At 36.3% G+C, this 22,102-nt stretch overlaps 1 protein-coding gene across 1 annotated transcript in view; it reads right to left on the bottom strand.

Annotated features, from left to right (window-relative positions):
- LOC135993388 (connector enhancer of kinase suppressor of ras 2-like) overlaps positions 1–22,102 on the bottom strand; it is a 171,855-nt gene that overhangs the window by 72,441 nt on the left and 77,312 nt on the right. The window contains exons 4-7 of the mRNA XM_065643217.1: positions 19,190–19,392; positions 17,789–17,876; positions 10,938–10,979; positions 7,320–7,439 (exon numbers count right to left, since the gene is read on the bottom strand). Of these exons, the coding sequence (XP_065499289.1) occupies positions 7,320–7,439; positions 10,938–10,979; positions 17,789–17,876; positions 19,190–19,392 (453 nt within the window). The remainder of the gene's footprint in view (positions 1–7,319; positions 7,440–10,937; positions 10,980–17,788; positions 17,877–19,189; positions 19,393–22,102) is intronic.

The raw sequence follows: 22,102 nt of genomic DNA, 5'->3' as shown, positions 1-22,102 counted from the left end.
GCAAGAATTCTGCTGCAAGGAGACAACTGAAAAGATATAGAGATACAACCAAAGTAGATACCTACCCAGCTGTATGCACACACAGAGCCTGGCATGTCAAGTGAGACTCAGCTGCCTGTGGTCTTGCCTTTCAGGAGTAAGGTCATAGCTTCACATCTCTCCATATGCTATGGTTATCCATCACATTTTGAAATCTAATTAATCTAATTGGTACATGGTACTGTTGATTCATAATTCTTTCAATAACTCTGCATCACCTTGTGCTGTCAAAGTGGAAGTTCAGAGCCTCCAGCAACAGGAAAGAACATTTTGTTCAGAGAAACCAGATTACTGAACACTAGTGAAGATCTTCAGGCTAGGTTTTTACACAAACACCCCCTCTCGCCCCCAGATAAAATGATAATTGAAAAAAAAAAAAAAGGTAAAAATACTACAAAGATCATATTGCTCTCTACAACAACCTAAATTGGAAGGGTATAGAGAGGACAGAGCCAAATTCTTCTTGAAATACACAGTGGGATGATGAGAAACAAGGGACACAAGTTGGAATTCAATTAAAAAAAGAATATTTACATTTATTTGTTGTTGTTTTGTATGCTTGTTTGTTTTTTCCAATTTTACCATGAGGATGATAAAGCACTGGAGAGGTTGGCAAAGCTGTGGAATCTCGGACTTGGAGATGATGAAAACTTGACGCAATGAGGCCCTGAGTAACCTGGTTTCATTTTCCATCATGAGAAAATATGACTTCTACCTCAGGGTAAACTAACTCAATTTCAGGAAGTTTTAACTTTCTTAAATCCTGCTTTTAAGCTATTTCATCTATTAAAAAAAAAGTTTAAATTAGATTTTGGAAGTCTCGAAAACACTGTCCTAAAATTTGATTAGTTGGAAAAAAGAAGTTTCTGGGGACTCTTCCAGTATAGCCTTAATTGGCTTGATTTTATCAGTGTTCACTATTCTGTTGTCTGTCGTACCTTTGGCTGTTACTGACAAACATCTGATTCTCCTTCTCATCTCCAACTGGAAGCCATAAACCAGAGCACTAGATCATGAAAATCCCTGAAGATTCTTATCGGAAATGGGATGTTGAATCTCCACTAAAATTCTTTAATAGATATCTAAATCCATCTAGTATGTGTTATGCTGGATTTCCACAGTGAACTTTTAGCCAGAACGTTACACAACATTGTGCATCCATCACAGAAGTCTGTGATTCTAACACATAACAGGCTTCGGTAACACTTCTCCAGCCACACTTTTAATATCACAGTTCTAACACCCGACTCGTTTTGAAGAGATTCATTCCCCACTCAACAAACCAATAGACTAAGATTTTTAAGGCCAAAATGGAACACAGCTCTAAACTTCTAGCTAAATTTGATCACATATTTATTCATAAAATTCTTGGTCTCTTATTAAGCTATATGTTTTTTTGGAAAAAAATCAAATTACAATTTTATCTCTTAACATATGTCATCTGAGAGACGTAAGAATCTGACTAATCACGGAGAATTACCCTATATTTTGCTGTCTGCTCTTTCATCTTAGCTATTAAACTTTAAGAACAAAATATATAAAAATAAACAATTTCAGTGAATGATTCATAGCCTAGATAGTTACCTATCCTAGACAGAGATTTCATCTTTGTTTTCCCAAAAGAAAAATAATGAAAGATATTGTTTTTTGCTGACCATTACGGTAGCACTGTATCTCCTTGACATATCTGTGTTAAAATGTAATCTTTCACGGTTTCCAGTTATCTAAAAAATATAAAAAGAGTTATATTTATTTTTTATTTTATACAGTCCAGAATGCAAGGTATTTTATATATTACTTATATATTTTTTACATATCTATCATATATAAAACAATAGCTCCAAGTGCATTTTTCCCACTTGGGAGAAAGTCTTGCTACAGAACAAGGAAATGTTTTACAGGCAGTTATATCAAGAAGCTGACTATTCCTGAGTAACTCTGTCACTGTTACCTAATGAGAGAGTGACTTAGAGGGTTTTAATTAAAATCTGACCTTTGAAAACATATGGGAAGAAACCAGCCATTTAAAATCCCAGTTTAAAGAGAGTGTTCCCCAGAAAATGGTGTTTCCAGTTATAAGTGGAATTTATTTGAAAAATTTCTTGCAGAGTCATCAGGTTAATTAACCAGGTTATAATGACAACAGTGTATTTTTAAGTGTCAACAACTATTCCCAGGTTAATCCATGGATATTTCAGACAATATTTGAACAGCTTTGAATTTTGCAGAGACTAAGCTCTCTTAGGTTCTACCTTTAAAACACAAAAAATTGTAGCATCACAAACCTGCATCTTGGCTATTGACAAGCTACCAGGGAACCACCATACTCCTTGATCTTTTGCCCCACACATAAAATGGTCCTTTAACCTTGTTTTAACTATCAAATTTGGACAGAAGCATATGCATTTATTTGCCACTACACAATATAATAACAGCTCTATGTATTTATCTGAACCATTGCACTGAAAAAATGTTTATTCTTCTTATAGTCCCTTTACTAAATCCTACCTAAATAGAAGCCCATGGACCACAAAAAAGTTAAGCTACTAGAACCTTTATATGTCAAGTGTGATGGAACTTCTTCAGGTTTCTGTAAGACTTTAAAAATAACCTGAGTTAATTAGATGAATGGTTTTAGGACAGCCATGTGTTTTTCCACAAAAAAGCTGCCTTCATATTCTACTTTTCCTTCTTGTATTCTTTCGCAATTCCTTTCTTGTAAAAATGGAAAATTAGCTTCCATCGCCATAAATTACAGATTCCACATAAAAAAAAGTACAATTTGAAAGGGTAGCTGTATGGTACATAGATGAATAATCCTGAATAAAAAAGGGTCTTTGCATCTAACAGCTTGTCTATGTGTGTTGTTTTATTTTTCTCTGCAGTGATATACAGCTGATCTTACAAAAAATGTTTATTCCCACAATATTTGCTTCCCTTAAAATCTTAAATGAAACCAGAAAAGTTCCTTTTGCAGAAAAATTAACAAAACTGTGGATATAAGCAGTGCATATCTTAAGTGTATCAGATTGCACTGTTTATATCAGCAGTAGGAAGCTCAGTCGCAAGACAAAAACCAGCAAAAAATGAATGGAAGCAGAATAAAAGTGATAGTGCATTCCAGAAGCAAAACATTCCTCAGACATCAGAAAACACAAAATCAAACAATAAAAGCCCAACAGACTGCCTGTTTAGAATCTCCTGCTTAAGAGTAATCATTAATCTCAAAGAAGATTAAAGTTGCATGTTACGCAGAAGTATCTTTAAATATAGGTACAGCACAACAAATTCAGAAGATTAAAAAAAATTCTAGTCTGAAATAATACTGACTCTAATATGGAAAAAATCTTCCGCTACTGACAATCTCTGATCATCCGAGAGGAGGAAACAAAAAAACCCAAACTTCAAAAAAGCCTCCATGCTCCTGTGCTATGAATGGTCTTTATATCCATTATCTCAAATAAAACCCTGGTTCATTTAGCCTGCCTCTGTCAGAAATTCTGGGACTCCTAAATGCAGAACTTGGTCTATGGACTTTTGAATCGTAATAAATGCTGGGGGAGTAGATCTTTCAAATATCACGTTTTTGACATGAATCTTGCCTTATACTGACTAGTCATGTGCAGTGTCTAAAAATTTAAATCACGCTGTAGTTTCATTTACCACAATTATTGTAGTGGAAACCTATTTTTCTCTAAGCAGGAAGAAAAGTTATTTGTAAAAAGCATTTTTAAGTATAAAAATGATCCAATTTTCTATGTCATGCTACAATTGACAGCATAAATAACTCAAAGAATTGAAAAACTAAAAGCCAAGGAAAGGAATTTTCTCAAATCATGAAGTTAAAGTTATTTTATTCTATTCCATAAAAACTTACATATGCATGTTCTTGTTCTGCCAATACAATCAGAACTGACACTGATTCTCACAGTCTAATTCTGTTTTAGTAGAGGAGTTTATTTCAAGTTTGTCAAGTTGTTAGTTTGAAATAAAGTTTTGCCTTCCAGACATGTCATTCAGGCTGATCATGCAGTACCCTTCAGATGTCAATGGTATTGTCCTACCCAGTACTACAATTCAGGAGAAAAAGTGTTGTACAATCTTTAAAGTTACTTAAAAAATGGAAAATATGTGGAAAAATATGTGGAGGGTGTTTTAGTATTTGCCACTGAAAATTCAGTGGCGATACATGGAAAAGGAGAAAGCGATTTGATTTGTACGTGACTGGTACAGCTTAGGAAGGGATGGAAAGAGAGAGGAAAAAACTCAGCATGTTTCTGGAGACCAGCAAACGCCTGCGGAGATCAGGATGCAAACACAGTCATCAGAACTTGGAACAGAACCCAAAATGTGTGCTTCCCAACACAAGTTCTTTTGTCCAGCAAACTGCCATGAAACTACCAGCAGAGTGTGTGTTCTGGAGAACGTGCGAGATAGGACTATTTTCAATAAAGTGGACTGAAAAAAGAAGATACTTTAGAGAGAGAGAAAAAAAAGAGGAAATACTATTAAGCTCATAAAAGTATGGACAGAAAGTTAGAAAATGCTAGAACTGAAGGTACACAATCAAATGACATACAGTCCCTCTGCAAAAATGCTTTATGATCCAGAATTTATTTAAGCAATTGAACGCACAGACACAGCCCTGCAGGAGTTCTGCCTCTACGTACTAACTGTATGGACTTGGACCTGGAAATTAATTCCATCTGTGGGTAAGCTTATGCAATGTCTATAGGATTTCTGGCTCATTTGGTGAAGAAATCAGAAGGCATATAATAAAAGCAGGTTGGCAAATGGAGTTTTGAAAACAGAGAAAGACTCATTATTAAGTCAACTGAATATTATTCCCGATAACTGAATTCTAGATGCCAACCCTAAATAAAGCTGAAGCCAGAATTCTCAGTAGCTCTGAAAACCTTAGCTACACTTAAAACCAAAAAGACTGTATTTTAAACTTAGGCTATAAAGGTAACAAGTGTTCTGAAAAATCAGACGATAAGCTTCTCCTGAAAAATAGATTTTTGGTGATTTTGACACAAATTGCTCTGTGCATTAGGTTCCTATCTATAAAACTAAAATTACAATATCATTTTCACAGTGTGCGGATGAATTACTTGGCATCTGTGAAGCAATCGGTAAGCCCATATAAAAAACACCCTCACAATGAAATTAGCAACTCAAGGGAATGCGAAGCTTAGCTGAAGTGTGGTAAATAAGACCTCAACCCCTACACTGAATGATAAGGATAAAAATGGAACACTGAATACTTTCCATTCAGTGAATAGCACTCATTTTTCTCTTGAATGGAGCAGAGATCCTGTGGAAAAAAACTGCTATACAATCACGAGAAAGCCATTTGTAATTCATTACTATGTTCTATATTTGATTCTGATTAACGTTTTCTTTCCCTTTTCACATGATTTGTCTTTTATTCCCATTTATAGTCCTTTTTCATATTTTTTTCTAAACAGAACACAGTCTCAGCAAAATGGATCATAAGGAACTTTCCAACCTAACATGTTATAGCGCCTTCACAATTAGGCACAGAAACTCAGTCATTCACCGTGGTTTCACTTCATCTAAAAAAAAATATAAAAAGAAAACCTCGACAGGCAATTCTGATTGCAGTATTTGTCTCATGTCCTCTGTCAGCAGTGCCCACTTTCTGCAGTTTGGGTGGCTATAAACTTGTGGCTAAGCTGTAAATGATACTGACCAGTTATTTCCTGGCTACCCCTGCACCAACCCAGAAATCAGACCAAACTGGGCCGCCAAGGGAACGTATTTGGCCACTGGGACGCAGCAGCACAGCAAGCAAATGGTATCTGTCTTCAGGATTGCATACTGGGCTCAGCACCCGTGATGCCATGAAATTCAAATTGAATGTGGTTTATGCTGTTGTAATGCTCTCTGTTGACTAAATCAGTCTAAGAACAAAGTAATCTTACATAGTCATACAAAACTCCTCATGCTATTAAAATACCTCATTCTCAAATCAATATGCACACCTCAAAATAATTATGCTTTTGTAACTTTGACAGGATTTGCAGATGATGTTCATTGCTACTCAATGTCAGAACAAAGAGTAAGATATTGAAATAATACAAAACCAACAGAAATGAAAATAAATTTGTAAATCACACTGAATTATAAACGAGAAACATACCACAATATGTATAATGACACTCAAATGTATTTTAATTTGCAATGCCAGAATTTTCTGCAGATGAGCCTCATGGCTACCCATTTCTCTGCCCACTTCCCCCTTTTATCCTCCTTCAAGTGCTTCCTCCAAGCCCAGGAACAACATTCCTGGATTCCTCCTCTTATAGGGAAAATAAATGTAATTTTAAAAAAAAATCCTCAGAAAGCAGCTGAAGACAGTATAAGAGATGGCACTGGGAAAAGTAGCCTGTCTGTTGAGGAGAACGTGCAAGAACATCGCAGTGCCTGCGGTGACACCTCGCACTCTGGCTTTTCTGAGGATCTCAGTTCGTGTCCTCCTCCAGCCCACCAGCATCAGAATTGTCGTAACGCAGGGGACTATGGAGGGGAGATAAAAATCTTACCCACCGAACCCTAAAACTGCACAAAAATCCCTTGTCCAAGAAACATAACGGTACTTCAATACTTAAAAGTGTGAGCCAAATAGTTATTAAACTACAATCTCTACAGAAAATTTTAATGGTGCGACCCATTAGTACTGCAGAGCAGCTGTGGTGTTCGGCAGACATCTAACTAGTCTGCTCAGGGAGCAACGCTTTACGAATATAAGGGATTTATTTTGTTTCTGGGATGGTACTTCTGAAAGTTTTAGTTGAACTGAATCATTAGGGAGGCGTATAAATATTTTTATGCAAACCCAAGAAGCATATCTTGCACTAATAATTTTCAAAGCACATTAATTAATGATATTTAGTTAATTTTATTTGTATGTGTTTGCATTTGGAGATTACTTTGGTACATTCCAAAATCTGTAATATGGCTATCAAAGGACTACAACTTCTTTAACTGCTCATATAGTTACCAGTTGCACAGGAAGCACTAGGTAAAATGGGTTTTAATTAAAAAAAATACAATCCATTTATTTAGATAAATATTAATTAAACCTCTTTCAGAAATCTGATTCAGCTCACCAAAAAAGTAGGACACTGCTGAAAATATATTTTGATTTATTGATGAATTAAAAGGAAAAAAAAAGAAAAAATAAATCACCCTAAAGAACTGAGGCTTTTATTCTATATTCTAACAGCTAGACTTTAAATTGCTTTGCTACTTACCAAACCCTCACTGGGCATAATGCTGGTGAGATGAACTACCTCAAGATGTGCTGATTGTGACACCAGAGAATCAGATGAGAGCGAGATGATGTGGTCACAAATCCCAGACAAGGTTTTACACTACGAAGAAAAACAAGTCAACATAATTCCTCATATTAAACTCGAACTACTAGTGAAGAAGTTCCTATTCTGAGAACTACCTGAGAATAAATAGATAATTTTATTTCTTAGCATTATAAAAACTACAGGTATATGAAAGTCAAGAACAAGGGGTTAAAGGAGCAGAAGATATCCATAAATGTCAAGAAAATGTACATGAATGTACAGTTCCTCTGATCAGAAGATTTTCAGTGCACTGAGAACATCTGTACTCTAAACTTCTCCACTCCAACTACACGCACTTGAAAAAAATACCTGATGAACTTCATCTTTTGTGTTGTTATAATGTATCATTATAAATACAATAGAAGTCAAGGGAAGTATCAAACAAATAAATGACTTACACATCAATTTAATAACTTATTTTGGTTACCAAATAATAAGATCAACTCTACCAACAGTGATAATTAGGTGGATTCTGCATTATACAACCTAGAAAAGATTTCCTTTGTTAAAAATTACAGTGGCAGGAAAATGCCTTAGTTAATCAATTTCCTGAAGTAAAATTCTTATGCATCTTTGAACACGGCCTTTGACTGATATTCCAGATCACTACAACTATGCAATAATTTCAGGTTCTCCTGCCTCCCAGCTAAAGATCTCAAAATCTTAATGCCAATCCACACGAACATCCATTGCGTGGACTGTAACAGCGATCCTGACATATTAAACCTGCCATCAAGGACAAAGAGTGGGGCCATGGGTCAGAGAGGAACTCATCTGCACTCTCTGGGAGCCTTCACATGTCAGGATTTATTCCCAAATTTGCAGGTGTCGCTTAAAGCGTTCCTTCAAAAAGACTATGCCTAAAGATATTTGAACCTAATGTGAAAGCATTCATTTAGATGAATTTCAGAATGGTCATCTGGTCAAAGCTGTGCTGTATGCATCTATTTTCCTTTGAGGAATATACTCTCTTTTTCCCTAGTTATAGCAAATGATAGCCAAATCCCTTAAGGGAAGTTTTATTTCAGGCATTTGCAAAAGCATAAGCATTTCTAATATCTCATTTGACAGTATACATATAAGCTAAACAAATAAAGTTGTCACTATGAATAAATTAACTGGCTCAATTTATTGATTATGTTTCCATTCACTGTATAGTTAATCATTTGGAAATCCAAGCACCGCTCTAGAGCACTGGATGTGGCATTCGTGTTTTTGTATCAGCTGCAAGATGCAAAGTGTCCCATTCAGGTGTGCATGATGGCATCGAGAGGTCACCAAACCACAGAAATGTATGTGGCAGCTTCAGCTTTGGGCCAGAACCCCTAAACAAATCTTTAGGTCCTGTCTTCTCCCACCAGAGAGGTGGAAACTGTCTTGCTCAAAACATGTTTTGTGCAGCTGTTCTACACATGAACTGGTGGTTGACCCTGTCTGTCAGTATCTGCTTTCATCCAGCTTTGAATTACTGATGTATCAAAATACTATGATTTTGAACTGAGGCCTTGTCTTATGCCTTAACATTTAAGATCATATGTAGAATTTAGATGCAGACTAAATCCCAGAGACTTTCTACCTTCCGATGTAGTGTTTTAACTTCACAGTTGTCACATGCAAAACTTTTACAGTAAATAAACCTCAGAATAAAATAAACAGTAAACAAGTTTGCAATCAAATGTATCCTTATGAATGAACCTTTAAGATCTCCCCATGATTCAGAAAGTTAATTAAAAAGTATATAGGATTTTAGCAACACAAAAATACTTGAGAAAATTATACTAATTACAAATATCAGTTTGCTCTAAAAGCAGCAGATACAAGACAGACCTGACACCAGTAGTAAACAATGTAAAGGCTGAGATAGTAATAAATAGGAGCAACTGAGCAGAATTTACAAATAGCAGCACCGGGTCAGGAAGTAATGTCTGATATGGCACTGTCAATACATTAACACATGCTGAAGTATTTTGGGCATAAAAAATAGAATGGATGCTGGATCAGGTAGTTTCAAGTGATTTTGCTCGAGTTAAAACAAGTTCCGCTGCCTTGGGATCCAGGCTCTTTCAGGTTCATCACACTTTCACTGCTGAGCTTATGAAATACTTAAAAATGGAAACTTTTCTCTCTTTTGTTTTTTCCTTTTCAGGCTTCCATCCAGAACAGGTAGAAAAGTCAAAAGTAACCTTCCTGCTAAATATGTATTTCTAGAAGTCATACTCAGAATAGTGGGTTAAAAGGTATGTATATATGTGTGTGCATGTCTATATATATATTTATATACACACACACACTCCCTCCACATCCCAGAAGATTTCAGGTGCTTTTAGAAGTTCCTTTCAGAACCTCGTTTGCAACAGTAAGCTTTTTTCTCAAAGTCACTGCATGCTTTCTGAATTTAACAGCACATCAATATTTTACAACAAATTTTAATCCCTGCTGGAAGCAGAATATGTGTAAAAGGCTTTAAAAAAAAAAAAAGTAAAAAAAAATCAGGCACTTGGTTAGACTTGTCAAAAGCTTATCTGAACTTGTAAATCCTTTGAGATTTCCTTTCACCATAGGTTTTAACTCTATCTCAGTGTCAGTAAAAGATTTTAGTGTCAGTACCAGGAAAATACAAAGTATTTGAACTTTAAGGCAAGTATCTAATCAATAGCTTTGTATAAGATTCTTCCATTCCCCTCCATCATCAGATTTTTTGAGTGCTGAAGGCACAAAGTTCTCAGTCTGACAACCAGTGCGGCTCGTAATGCACCAGGTCTGATGGATCCACTGCTGGAATTCCATGTATTACAGTAGTAAGAGTGCTGTGATGCTTCTGAAACAATCTAAGAACAATAATTATATATTTGTAATTAACTGTGGGTATAACAGAGCGTGTTACTCTAGGGAACTGTGTGGAAAGGGAGAGTGAGAGGGAGTATGTGACCTTGTCTACTAAAATAAACAGGCATAAATTAAGGAATAGCAGAAGCAAGCCGATTCTTAAGCCTTACATTTGAAAGACTTCCAATGTAGGAAAGAGTAAAAAGGCTTGGTAGGAATGGTTCTTAAGTAAATTACTTCATCCTCAATAACCCTCCAAGCTTCAGAGAATCCACAAACATCATATTGGGGGGAAAAATATTTTATTAATATTGTGTGGGTAGTGTCTCTCCCTTTCTTCATGTTGATGCAAAAAAAGACACTTTGGAGTCTTAAATCTAGAGTACTGGGGCAGCTACTCGTCTGGCTGGTAGGAGGTACAACAAACTTGCACCAAGTAGGTTACAGGAGGTCACAAAGCATGCAAACTGATCTATGTTCTGCTGGTCTTGAGAATAATTTTTAACTTTTTAACTATTTGATCTTATATATGAAAACAAAGTTTTAGCAACTGATATTCATCAGAAGTTGTGTCAAATATTAAGGAACTTTATTTTCCTATGGTAGCTTTAATTTTTTTTTTTTAAATGATTTAAGTGGATGAGGTAGAATTAGAGAATACCAAAGCAGAATATTTAGATTACTTACCACATGAAGAATTTTATTTTCTGTTTCATACACTGTACAATCCTGTGGTAAAATAAAACAAAGATAATTAATGCACATTGTTTAAATTTCCTATTGAGAAAGAAAAGAAGGCTCTATGCTGATAACTGTCTCTTACAGAGGTACCTGTAAAGACAAATGATCTCTTGAATTTCGTCATGTCCAAAAGGTTACTTTACAGTTGTAGAAAACTTGACTTCTCTTGTGGTTGTTTAACCTCAGGGATCTAGTCTTCCCTTCAAAGTCATTAAACTCGTGTGCTCAATACTAACAACAATATAAATGTAAGGCAGAGGGGACAGATTCATGATAGTGAGAAAAAAGTAATTGAATATAATTAATCTGGCATGTCAGAAATTCAATGATGCAGGCAGAATGTTTGTCAGCTGTTCTGCAAGTCTTGTGGGGTGAAGACAGTTGAGTCAGACCTATCACTAGGTAGACTGTGCTATTATAAAGCGTGGGAAGAGTAAACAGAATATTTTGAAAACAAGCGCAACACTAAAGATGTTAAACATGGTGTGTCTACGCTGGTACACTGGTTTGCTCTATTTTTTGCTGCTTTTCACAAAGCAAAGCATACAAATTCCTAAAAGATACCTATTGCCTCTACCGCTATTTAATGCTTTGAAGATTTCCTCAGTACAGTCCTCTATAAAGCAAGACGTGGTCATGGCAAGACCCTTTCCTACTGGAGAGGCCCCAGGGCTCCTCCTGCCAGCCAGCACACCAAATCACCACACAGGCTCTCAAGCTACAGTTTACTACAACAAAATGAAAAGGAAAATACAGAAAGCTCAAGTTTGCCAGACAGAGATTAGAAGAGACCCCCCCAAAAACCTTGGTCACACCCCACTCCTACATGGTAAGCACCCACCCGTGACACCTCCCTGTCATCAAAGGGGTGTTTTCTGCGACAAAATCCAAATAAAAAAATATTTCTGAGGTATCCCGGCATCTCCCTGTGTTCAGGGAGACTGAGACCCCATCCCGTGGCTGCCAGAGTCCCAGAGCCGCGCAAGGGAGAGGATGGAGATGCCACCACCAAACTTGCTGAGGACCAGGCAGGGCGGGATCCTCGCCTTGTTTGTCACAGGAATCTTGTTTATAATGCCATACTGGTGCTGGTTATTTACATCTAAGTGAATTAATGGTTAATAACAAAAAAAAAAGGGGGGGAGGGAGACGGGAAACTAATATATCTCCAAATGCTATCTCACATTGGAAAAAAGCTTTCTACAAAGCAAGACAGGGATTTCAGAACATTTTTAAGGATGACAAGTTAAAAAAAATAAATTAAAGTCTTGTTTATTTGTCTTTTTCCCTTGAATCAGTTTTCAAGTAAAATTTAGCTTACTGAGATACCAAAAAGATCCCCTCAGGTGACTTAAGATTCCCTACAGTTCTCAAGATTTCCTCTTTCCTGGACCTGACCGTGTCAGCAACCACAGCTAATTGCTTCAAACTTCCCAGGAAATAATTGCAGCATCCTCACTCTATCGACTCCAGAAGCAGATTAGCTGTGTGATCTGCTCGGCTTTTGGCGTTCTCTTTATGGTTCCTCACCCAGCAGCTCGAGTCCTCGGCTGAGCCCCCTCCATGGAGCCACCTCCAGCTCCCAAACCTTCCCCCTTGGGTGCTGCTTTGGGGAAACCTCAGCCCTGGTACCCAACAGGTAACTCTCCCACCCTCAACTCTAAGGGTCATGTTTATTTTGGAGGGCAGGCACTTTCACAGAAAAAATCATTTCTAAGTGAATGCGGTTTAAAGGATATTGTTACAGAATAAGTAAGTAAAAATCAGAAGATTGTGAGTGCCAAAGAACACAAAGAAGAATGTATATTAGTATTTCACGGTCAAGTGTCCCTTTGATGTTTCTTCTGTATTCATACTGTTATTTTCTACAGCATAAAAAAAGAATTCAATTAGTTAGTTTGGTTGGCAATGCCCAAGGCACTTTTTCCTACAAGGTTTACATACATCTAACAGCACATTCACCATCTCCTTTAACCCTCCAAATACCAAGAGAACAAGATGATCACAGCAGGGCTTACAGCTTGACTTCAGAGCTAATGCTCCTTTTTAAATTATTCCTTTAATTTCTGTGCTAGAAATACAATATGAGCTTCATTCTAAACAAACTTAATTACTTCAGGTCAAAAATATAGGACTTTTATATAGTAAGACTGAAATTTTATTGTTTTGTAGAGCAGAATTAACATCAGCTGTACTTATGTTGCACATTGAAGATCACATTAGCATTTAAAATGTTAATGGCTTTGGGATTCCTTCCAAAATAGATGCATATTGCCCTTTTTTTTTTTAAATACATCAGACTAGTTTAACTGAGAGGTTGAAAGCACTTGCAATATTATACTAAAATATTAAGATATGTAGGTCATAACATCATTGCGATTTATTTTTCTCTGATAAATAGCAATGCACTATGGACCTCATAAAAAATCTTCCAGGACTAACATTTATAGAATGTTGGTCTATTTTTCTTAGAAAATAAATAATAGTTATAGTGATATTCTTTCTACATCCTCCATAGACAAGACGACATGTTAAAAATGTTTTTTCTTAGAGTTTAAAAACCCTTAAAAAAATTAGTAGCTGCGTTCTGGTTTCCCTCTGTAAAATGGTAAAACACAAGAATTACAAAAATAATCACAGCAGCAGTGTTATATACAAGCCAGCTTCTGCACTAACCAGAACATCCTACCTTTCAAAGCCACAGTACGCCTTCTTAACCCTGAGCAAGTAAAACAGCATTCTTTTGAATATTCACAAAGAGAAAAGGTCAGTAGGACTTGTGCTCACCCACACTGTATTCATAATTTTAGTTTATAATTCCGAAAGGAAAAAATGCAAGTACTACTGAAGATTGCAAATACCATAAAGAATGTTTTACGAAAAGTCTTGAGGACAGTTAACTAACAAATAAAAATACTAATATTTGTGAAATATTTAGTTCATTAACTTAGCACAATAAAACAGCATGAGTTAAGCCTAGTACTGAAAAGAAACAGAGACCTTATAAAAAAGCAACTTGGAAAAGAACTTAAAACCTTGTGTTGCTTGCCATTGGACATGGTGGACATGACAAAATTATATTTCACACTATATTGCTTGCATACATAAAAATCAAACTCTCTTCTGGAATTCACACATTTAAAAAAACAAGATTGCTCTGAAATTAGGTAAATATACACTGGTAAATACAGTGAAGTTACTTATTTTACTTGGTTTAATTAAGGTAAAGACGATCAAAATCTATATTTAGAAAACAGTGAACAGATGTTTGATCACAAAATGTTGTTTAGCAAACGCAAGCAAAGTAAGATTAAGCTGCTGAAAGCTGAAGTCTGCAAAGTTCAAACTGAAAATAACCCCCAGGTTTTTAAAGGCAGTTGCTGAATCACAGGGTAATTCAGGTGGAAGGGACCTCTGGAGGTTATGTAGTCCAATCACCTGCTCGGAGGAGGGCTCATTTAAAAAGTACACCAGGTACAGGAATCTACCAAGAAACAACAATTTCTAGCAATTGCAGTATGAACTAGAGAGCTTTAAAAAAAAATATGCTTCATCCTAAACACAAAGTATTTGACTAAAAATAGGGCAAAAGTCTGTGATATGGTCTCTGAATTTATCTCAGTGATGTCAGTTACACATTAGTAAAGGGAAGAACAAGCAAAATTTTGTTTTGCTTTTGTTGGAAAAAAGTAGCCTGCCTTGTGCTAACGTTCTCTGGTAAGACATAGACAAACTTCTTCTTTGGAGAATGTTTGTTCATACAGTTTAATGCATGTGTCAAAGGCATCTATTAATATCACAGGTTTAAACATCTTTGACATATTCAGAAAACCAATTTCTACTAAAACTAGTGAGCTCTTTCTACTCAATGGAAATTTAACCAATGGCTACATTTTACGAACAAAATTCCAAACCTATTCTTTCCCAGTTACTCCAGTTACCCTTTCCACAGGTTGGCCTTGGCACTAGACCATGGCCAAATCAAAATTCAGTCAAGTTAACATGGTGGATTCATTTTCAGAGCAAAAAGTGAGAGGTAGCCAACCTCAAAGCTGAGTTATACTTCAAAACGAAGTCAACAGGGAGCTCAAACATTTCAGTGCTCTGTTCTAACACCTCTTTTTGCACGTTATCACCAACACATTCTGATGGGACATTGCAGCTTTCTGCAGAATGCTACTCTTTTATGGTTTCCCTACTTACTTTAGTGAAGGTAGGATTGTGAGGGATATGAAAATTGAGAATAAAATACATTCCCAAGCAGAAGTGGACAAGTCTAAAACTCCTCTAGGACTAAAGAATAAAGATCAATGATCTTACAACCAGTACAAGAAGATACTGTTTACAGGTAAACAAGTGACCGCTTATTTATCGTAGCATTTACATGGTATGTAAACAATAATACTCGACATTTCAGTTCATCTGTTTGGTTTAAATTTCAAATGAAGATCGCATCTTCACACTCACACAGAGAAAGAATATGACCTAAAAGCTAAAAAAGCTCCTTCCTGGTTAGATACAAGAGTGTGTCGCTCAGATGTTATACATACAGTACATCCCAGCAAGAAGATCCATAAGCAGGGTCTATATTAAACTAAGATTGCATAGTAGTGCCCCCTATTTAGAAGGAAGTTCACCTTGCGCAGCAGCTGTAAGTTGTGCACACAAAGCATGGGAATTTTGCACAAAACAAATCTGCAGGTTGAAGACGTTCCTTGCTTAATGTGCCAAATGCGTCACTTGACTGCTATTTTTGCACTAAATTAGATATCTGAAATTTATATAATTAATAAAACAAGGAGTATCTGAAAAGATCTGAGATCTAGGTTTCTATTAGTTTTGCCTTTCAATTCATATTTTAGCCTACAGTTAAGACCGCAATTCTGGTTTAGGTTTTTTTTCTGCTTTCACACATTAACATCAATTTTCCTCAAATTTAGTAACAGCAAAACTGTTTCCCTATGAATAATTTTGTTTTATCTCCTCTTTCTGGTGCTAAGTTTGATATACTGTAAAAAGATCTTAATAGACGACTATCAAACAACCCAGATCTGACAATAAGATAAGGAAAAAACAAAACTTGATTTGTAACTGACCTGAAGAACTAACTAAACATTTTTTGTCTTGAAATGTCTTGGAGTTTATGCTAAAAGAAAGATTGTTTTGAAGTTGTCAAAAGCAGGACAGCTTTGGGAGTGAAGAATTGAAAAAAAGAACTAAAGTGGCAGAGAAGAAATAAATTTAATCTGCCAAAAGCAGTGAAATGAACAACAGAAAGGGAGACAGCAATTCAAAATTATACTATTTTCACCAAGACCAGAGGGGGGGGGAAAAAAAAAAAGAAAGAGAAAAGGAAAAAAAAAAAGAAAAAATCAAACTCACACAAAGTGCAACATCAGCTGAAGGGTAGAATCAGAATCCAAACTTTTTATACTGTAGAGAGGTTCATTGTGCTTAGTCTGTAAATCAAAAATAGCTTAGTGCTATAAACACTTTGTAAGAGAAAGCTTAATAACAATACATAAATAATTAAATGCCTACATAGGAATTTTTAAACCAAGAAAAGAGAAAAATGATCTTTGTTTTGCACTACAAAAATGCATAGAGGACAAAATTTCTAAAAGGAATAAAGCTGAATATTATAAATTAAGTATAACAGCGTGAAATATAAAGATATAAAGACTGATATTTATCAGCCTTAGTCCTTTTTTTCCCCAAGAATTAAAATTAAACTGGGGAAAGGAGAAAAAAAAGTAGTTTGCAGAATGCTACTACTCCAGGAAGCCTTTTAAATTAAATGAATTCTATGGATAGTCTGGTGTGAGGTTCCACAGAAACTGCCAGCACAGGACAGAGGCAGATTCCGGAGCCCTGTGTGCTGGAGGCAGGGCCAGCCCAAGGTGCTCACAAAACCAAAGCTTCAGCTGAGCTTCCTTCTTGCTTTCCCTCCTATCAAACTTTCATCTTTCTCATTTGCTTCGCTCCAAGACAGCCTCACCTGTTGTCTAACCTCTCCACATGTTCCAATAACACTATTTTGTCTCATGAGTATTTTTAGCCACTCACAAGAGGAGAATCTTGCTGTAATTATTTCTAAAACTGATTTCCGGTCAATTTTTCTACACTCCTGTGTCACCTCTCGTCTTACTTCAGGGTCAGACATGGCCAGACTATTATTATTTGTACATTATGTAGCACTACAGACCAGATAAATTAATATTATGTACCTGTGGACTGTACTATAGTACAATTAATTAATGAATTTCAGTGATGATAATACTACTACCCTTATTTGTTCCATATCTGATTTGTTTAATATTATTAATATTTAATGTTGATTACTAAACAGCTTTCATATAACTGTCTCTCCTTTAAGTGAAGGAGCCACAGTAAAGGTTCTGGATATATTTGTATTTAATGTAAGAGCTCGTCCCTGAAAGACTTTTGATCATCCATATTTTAATCTGTAATAAACAGCAGTAGTTAAGCTCTATCCCACCATGGCTGTTTTATTTAACACTTGCATGTTGGTAGATGACCTGACATGAAATTTTCCACTCAAGGCAAAGTGTATTACTTTTAACTTCACACTGTCCTTCAGTCTCTCCAGGCATATCAGGATAATCAAAGTCCAAAAATCTTCCCATCACTCCCAGAGAAAGAAAAATAAACAAAGAACAGAGAGATAATGCTAAAAGAATTTTTCCAGTGAAGTAAAAGCTTAGCAACATTTTTACTACTGCAATTTTTAAGCAGTAGCGTGAAGAGGACTCAGAGGGGAAGACAACCAGTCCTACCTGTTGCACAATGGTTGTTAGTTCCAGGCACAGTTGAACGATGTTGTTTTTCAGCAGCGAATATTCTGTCACGCTGACAAATGGGGACCTGTGACAAAGGACAGATAAGTTTTTACAGCATTTCGGATTATAACTCCTGTTTATAGTATAAGCAGATATGTGTGATCTAGAGATCAGTTCTACACACAGAAACAAGAAACACCTAATCATGACAATCTCCAGCAGCAAGGTAGACGACTCTTGTAAAATATGCATTTGAAACAAGAAACAACATCTGCAGGAAAGACGTAAACTGGATTTTGGCCAGAACATCAGAAGTTATCATTCTTGTAGAAAGTGGAAATAGGAGCTTCCAAATAATTGTGAAGAGTCCGGATTTCCTTTGTACAGCTCATTGAAAAGACAGTATTTCTAGTACGACATCCCTCTTCAGCAGCAGTTAGCACCTTAATTCAGAGAGCAAAGGAACACTTGCTCAGTCACTAACAGCTTCCTGCTCACTTGGATTTTCTTCAGGCTTTCCAAATTCTAGCTGAATCTGACCCCAGTCGAATTTATGAGAACTGACAAGGTCATAGCCTGAGAGAAGATGACTGCTGGCATTAGGTTAGGAAGATGTCACCAGGATTATACAAATCCTGTAAAGGAGGGTGATTCACTCTCACTGTGATTTCTAATGTGCCATTTATACATTCGAGAGCATTCAGATCCAAGATAAAGCTATCCATTGCTAGAACTCCAAAGAAAAACAGAACTGATGCTATTTTATGTTTTGGGTTCTGCCTTGCCACAGTCAAAATTTTAGCTACATTTATTCAGATAGATACTTTAAATCAAATTCTCAATTTATAAATGAAAAAAAAAGTGGTTGATTGTTGAGCATTAACCAACACAACTGTACTTAATACATCAATCCTACTCTTGATAAAAAAACCTAATGAGAAAATTTAATTTTCAGACTAAACAAGTACTATAATTTATTCTGAAACTGCTGAACTGATTTGCTCAACTCCAGCTTTTCATGTCCTTTTGATTGCTGAACTACAGTTCAAACTCCATAATCTTTACATCCTTACCTTTCTTTCTGAAATTACCAATATTACCACTTGTGGCAGTGAGATGTCAGCTTGGAACAGCACAAAAGTAGTAATTTCACACAAAATCCTATCAGGCTGAAAAGAACCTGAAAACATTACTAGAAAAAACTTCGCCACCCTCCTGACAAAAAGGGTACTACATTTTGCCTGCAATATTTGAGAAATTTGCAAAACAAAATTTAGAGCTAGAATTCCAGAACTGCCATTTTAATATTAGAATAAAAGAATAGAAGAGAAAAAGAACGAACAAAAACAACCCAAAGAATTATTCTCGTCCATAAAGGATAAAAGAAGAGTAAATTACCTGTCCAGCCAGGCTAGTAGGTTCTTGGCAGCACCAATCAGGTCAACTACAGAGGTAAGGAAATCATTTGGCAGTCGTCTGGAGGCCCTGCCATCGTAATGGCCACTCCTCCTTCTACCCGTTATGAAGTTCTGAAGATTTTTGGCTGAGGCATTCAGCTTGTGAGACAGAGTTCTCAGGTTTTCAGTCTCCAAACCATAATTCTGAGGGGAAACAAGAAGATACACAATTAAGTGAAACAGTGTGTCGTCAGCTACGTGAATAAACTGTGAGGCTAAACACTCGGAATAGTATTGGCTGAGAAAAAGGACAGGACAGTTATGGATTTTCTTCCATTCTGCCGATTCTGAGGGAGGGATGTGTTTGAATCTAAGTAAAGTTTTCAACACACAAGTCCCTTTTCCCTTTATCCACATTCCTTCAGCCAGGTCTCTGTCCTTTTATCACTAAACCAGTTCCCCACTTAGACCCAGGTAACAAGCACAAAGATAACCCAGCTCAAATACATTAAATAATTCACTCAAATTCACATAATCTTTTGTGGCTAATCTTTCTTTTATTAAAGCACTGTAGGAATTCCCTACACTGCTCTACTTTGCTCTCAACGTCTACTCCTGCCAAGACGACGAGTAAGGGGATTTACTGGATGCCTTTCCCAGCCAGCGACCTGCTCGGTTCCCCTCAGAGTTTGATTTAGCACACGCACACAATCACAGAATGTCAGGGGTTGGAAGGGACCTCGAAAGCTCATCCAGCCCAGTCCCCCGCTGGAGCAGGAACACCCAGATGAGGTTACACAGGAAGGCGCCCAGGCAACACATATCTGCATACGCAGGATTATTTTTCATATACCAACAGTAGGGAAAAAACCACCCAGGAAGGTTTGCTCTTTTCCCTGCTTTTCTTTCACAGTGCTTAAAGTTGTTGCATAGTCATTTTTACCAAATTACGCTAAGGTGGAAATGGACATACGGGTTTAGAGAATGAATACTGACTGTTAAAACAACACCAAATACTGTCCGTCTAGCCACATAATTCATCAAATTATCACAAAATCTGGGTCATGAAACTGCTTAACAAGAACAGAAAGCAGACTAAAGGAAACTACTCTCCATTTCAGTAAAATGGGCCTGATAGGTACATTGCAGAAAGGGTAATTGCTGGGAGAAAGGGCCAAAGTAACAGTAAATCTCCAACACAGGAAGATGTGACTGGTAAATTATTAAATGTTTACTTAAACTTCTTCACATAAAAGCACCATTCAAACAGTGAGAAATTCTGTATATCCACCGGGTGTAACATATGGTAGCACGAATATCTTCACAGAAAAAGAGTTACATACAGAATATCTGATTTGTTCAGCCACAGACTGATTCAGTCGTATATTTTAGGTCAGAGCTCAGCAATTCCTGATGCCCAATTCGATGACAGGAGTTGGAAAGAAGGAATTCAAGAGGTAGAAATTCAACACAAATGTGAGATCAGGGCCAGAAAAACTTCTTATAGAGGATATCATTAGCAATAGTGCCAAGAGGAAGCTGTGCTCAATGTGACACTTGTTAGTGAGGTGTACAACCGACTTAGGCTTCAGGATAAATCTGTTTGTTGTATGTAAAACACAGTTTTTAGTTTTCACAGTTTCATTCTCTAATTCTCTCATTTTCAAACCATCAGCGAGGATTCTTGCCATCCCCTGGCTCCCCTCTGCTGTTCAGTTTCAGATGCTTGTTTCCCGTGTTCCAGCAGATCAGGTTTATTGTGGGGTGGCAAGAGGGAAGAGACAGGAGAGATGACCCCGGGCCTTTGGCAGCTGATTTTTTTTTTTTTTTTAAGTACAGAAAAAGCAGGTGGCTGTTGTCAGAAGCACTAGAAGTCAGAAGACAGAAGAGAATACCACATTTTTTTTTTTTTTCTTCAACCACCTGAAAAAGACTGTTGTTTTTACTGCTGTAGAGTGGAAGATATGATGCAAGAGATCCATTATGAATATTCCATGTAGTTAAAAATGCATACGGGAAATTTGAAAATAGGAAATCTGCATCCAAACAGATATTCATTCCCCCTGATATCATAAATCCAAGACACAGAAATAGCTAAATACACTGTGACAATGAACCCTCCAGCTCTGCGTCTGTATCACAATCCCAGCTAAAAACCTCAAAGAATCACAGAATGCTGGTTTTGTACACACATTTTGCTCTGAACTTCCGTTTTTAAAAGAGAGTGGGAAAACTGGGTACATTTTTTATCCATCTGATAATATAATACCCATGGTTTTTACATATTCAAAGAAGTGGAATGAAAAAAATCTTCAGCTGTGGCTTAGGGTGTTTTCGTATCTTATTGCTTGCATGTAATAACATCACAAATGAGCTTTTTATGCTAATAAAACTACTATCTGTGAAAAATTTAGCTACTAAGATAAAATTGGCCAAATTATTGTAGCACAAAGTAAGGTAAAAAATAACAAGTACAATGGAAAAAAGTGCCAATCAATCTTTTGCAAGCACTAACACCTGAAGATCACAAGCTGAACAAGAAATACCTGCAATATAAGAAAAGTTTATTTCTTTTGTGGAAAAACACCCACCAGAGTTGTATATAAGTATATAACTCTGTATATAAGTATATAACTCTGTATATAAGTATATAGAGTTATATACTATAAGATACTAATATTATGAAATTGTTTTGCTATAACATGGAGTACAGAAGTAGAAAAATGTATGCTCATTGCAATGTGTTTGACACAGGATATAATTTTAGCTAAATAGTTTGTATTGCATAAGTAATTACTTTAACTTACCCTAAAACCAGATTTATTTTTAATTATAGTAGCTTTTCTTGATGTTTCCATTCATGTAATTAGTTGGCGTAATGTTTGTATAAATATGTATAAAAACATGGATGCAT

Source organism: Caloenas nicobarica, chromosome 12, assembly GCF_036013445.1.
Source record: "Caloenas nicobarica isolate bCalNic1 chromosome 12, bCalNic1.hap1, whole genome shotgun sequence".
Taxonomy (NCBI): Eukaryota; Metazoa; Chordata; class Aves; order Columbiformes; family Columbidae; genus Caloenas; species Caloenas nicobarica.
The sequence above is the reverse complement of the archived record's forward strand: the minus strand, read 5'-3'. Positions and strand labels throughout refer to the sequence as shown.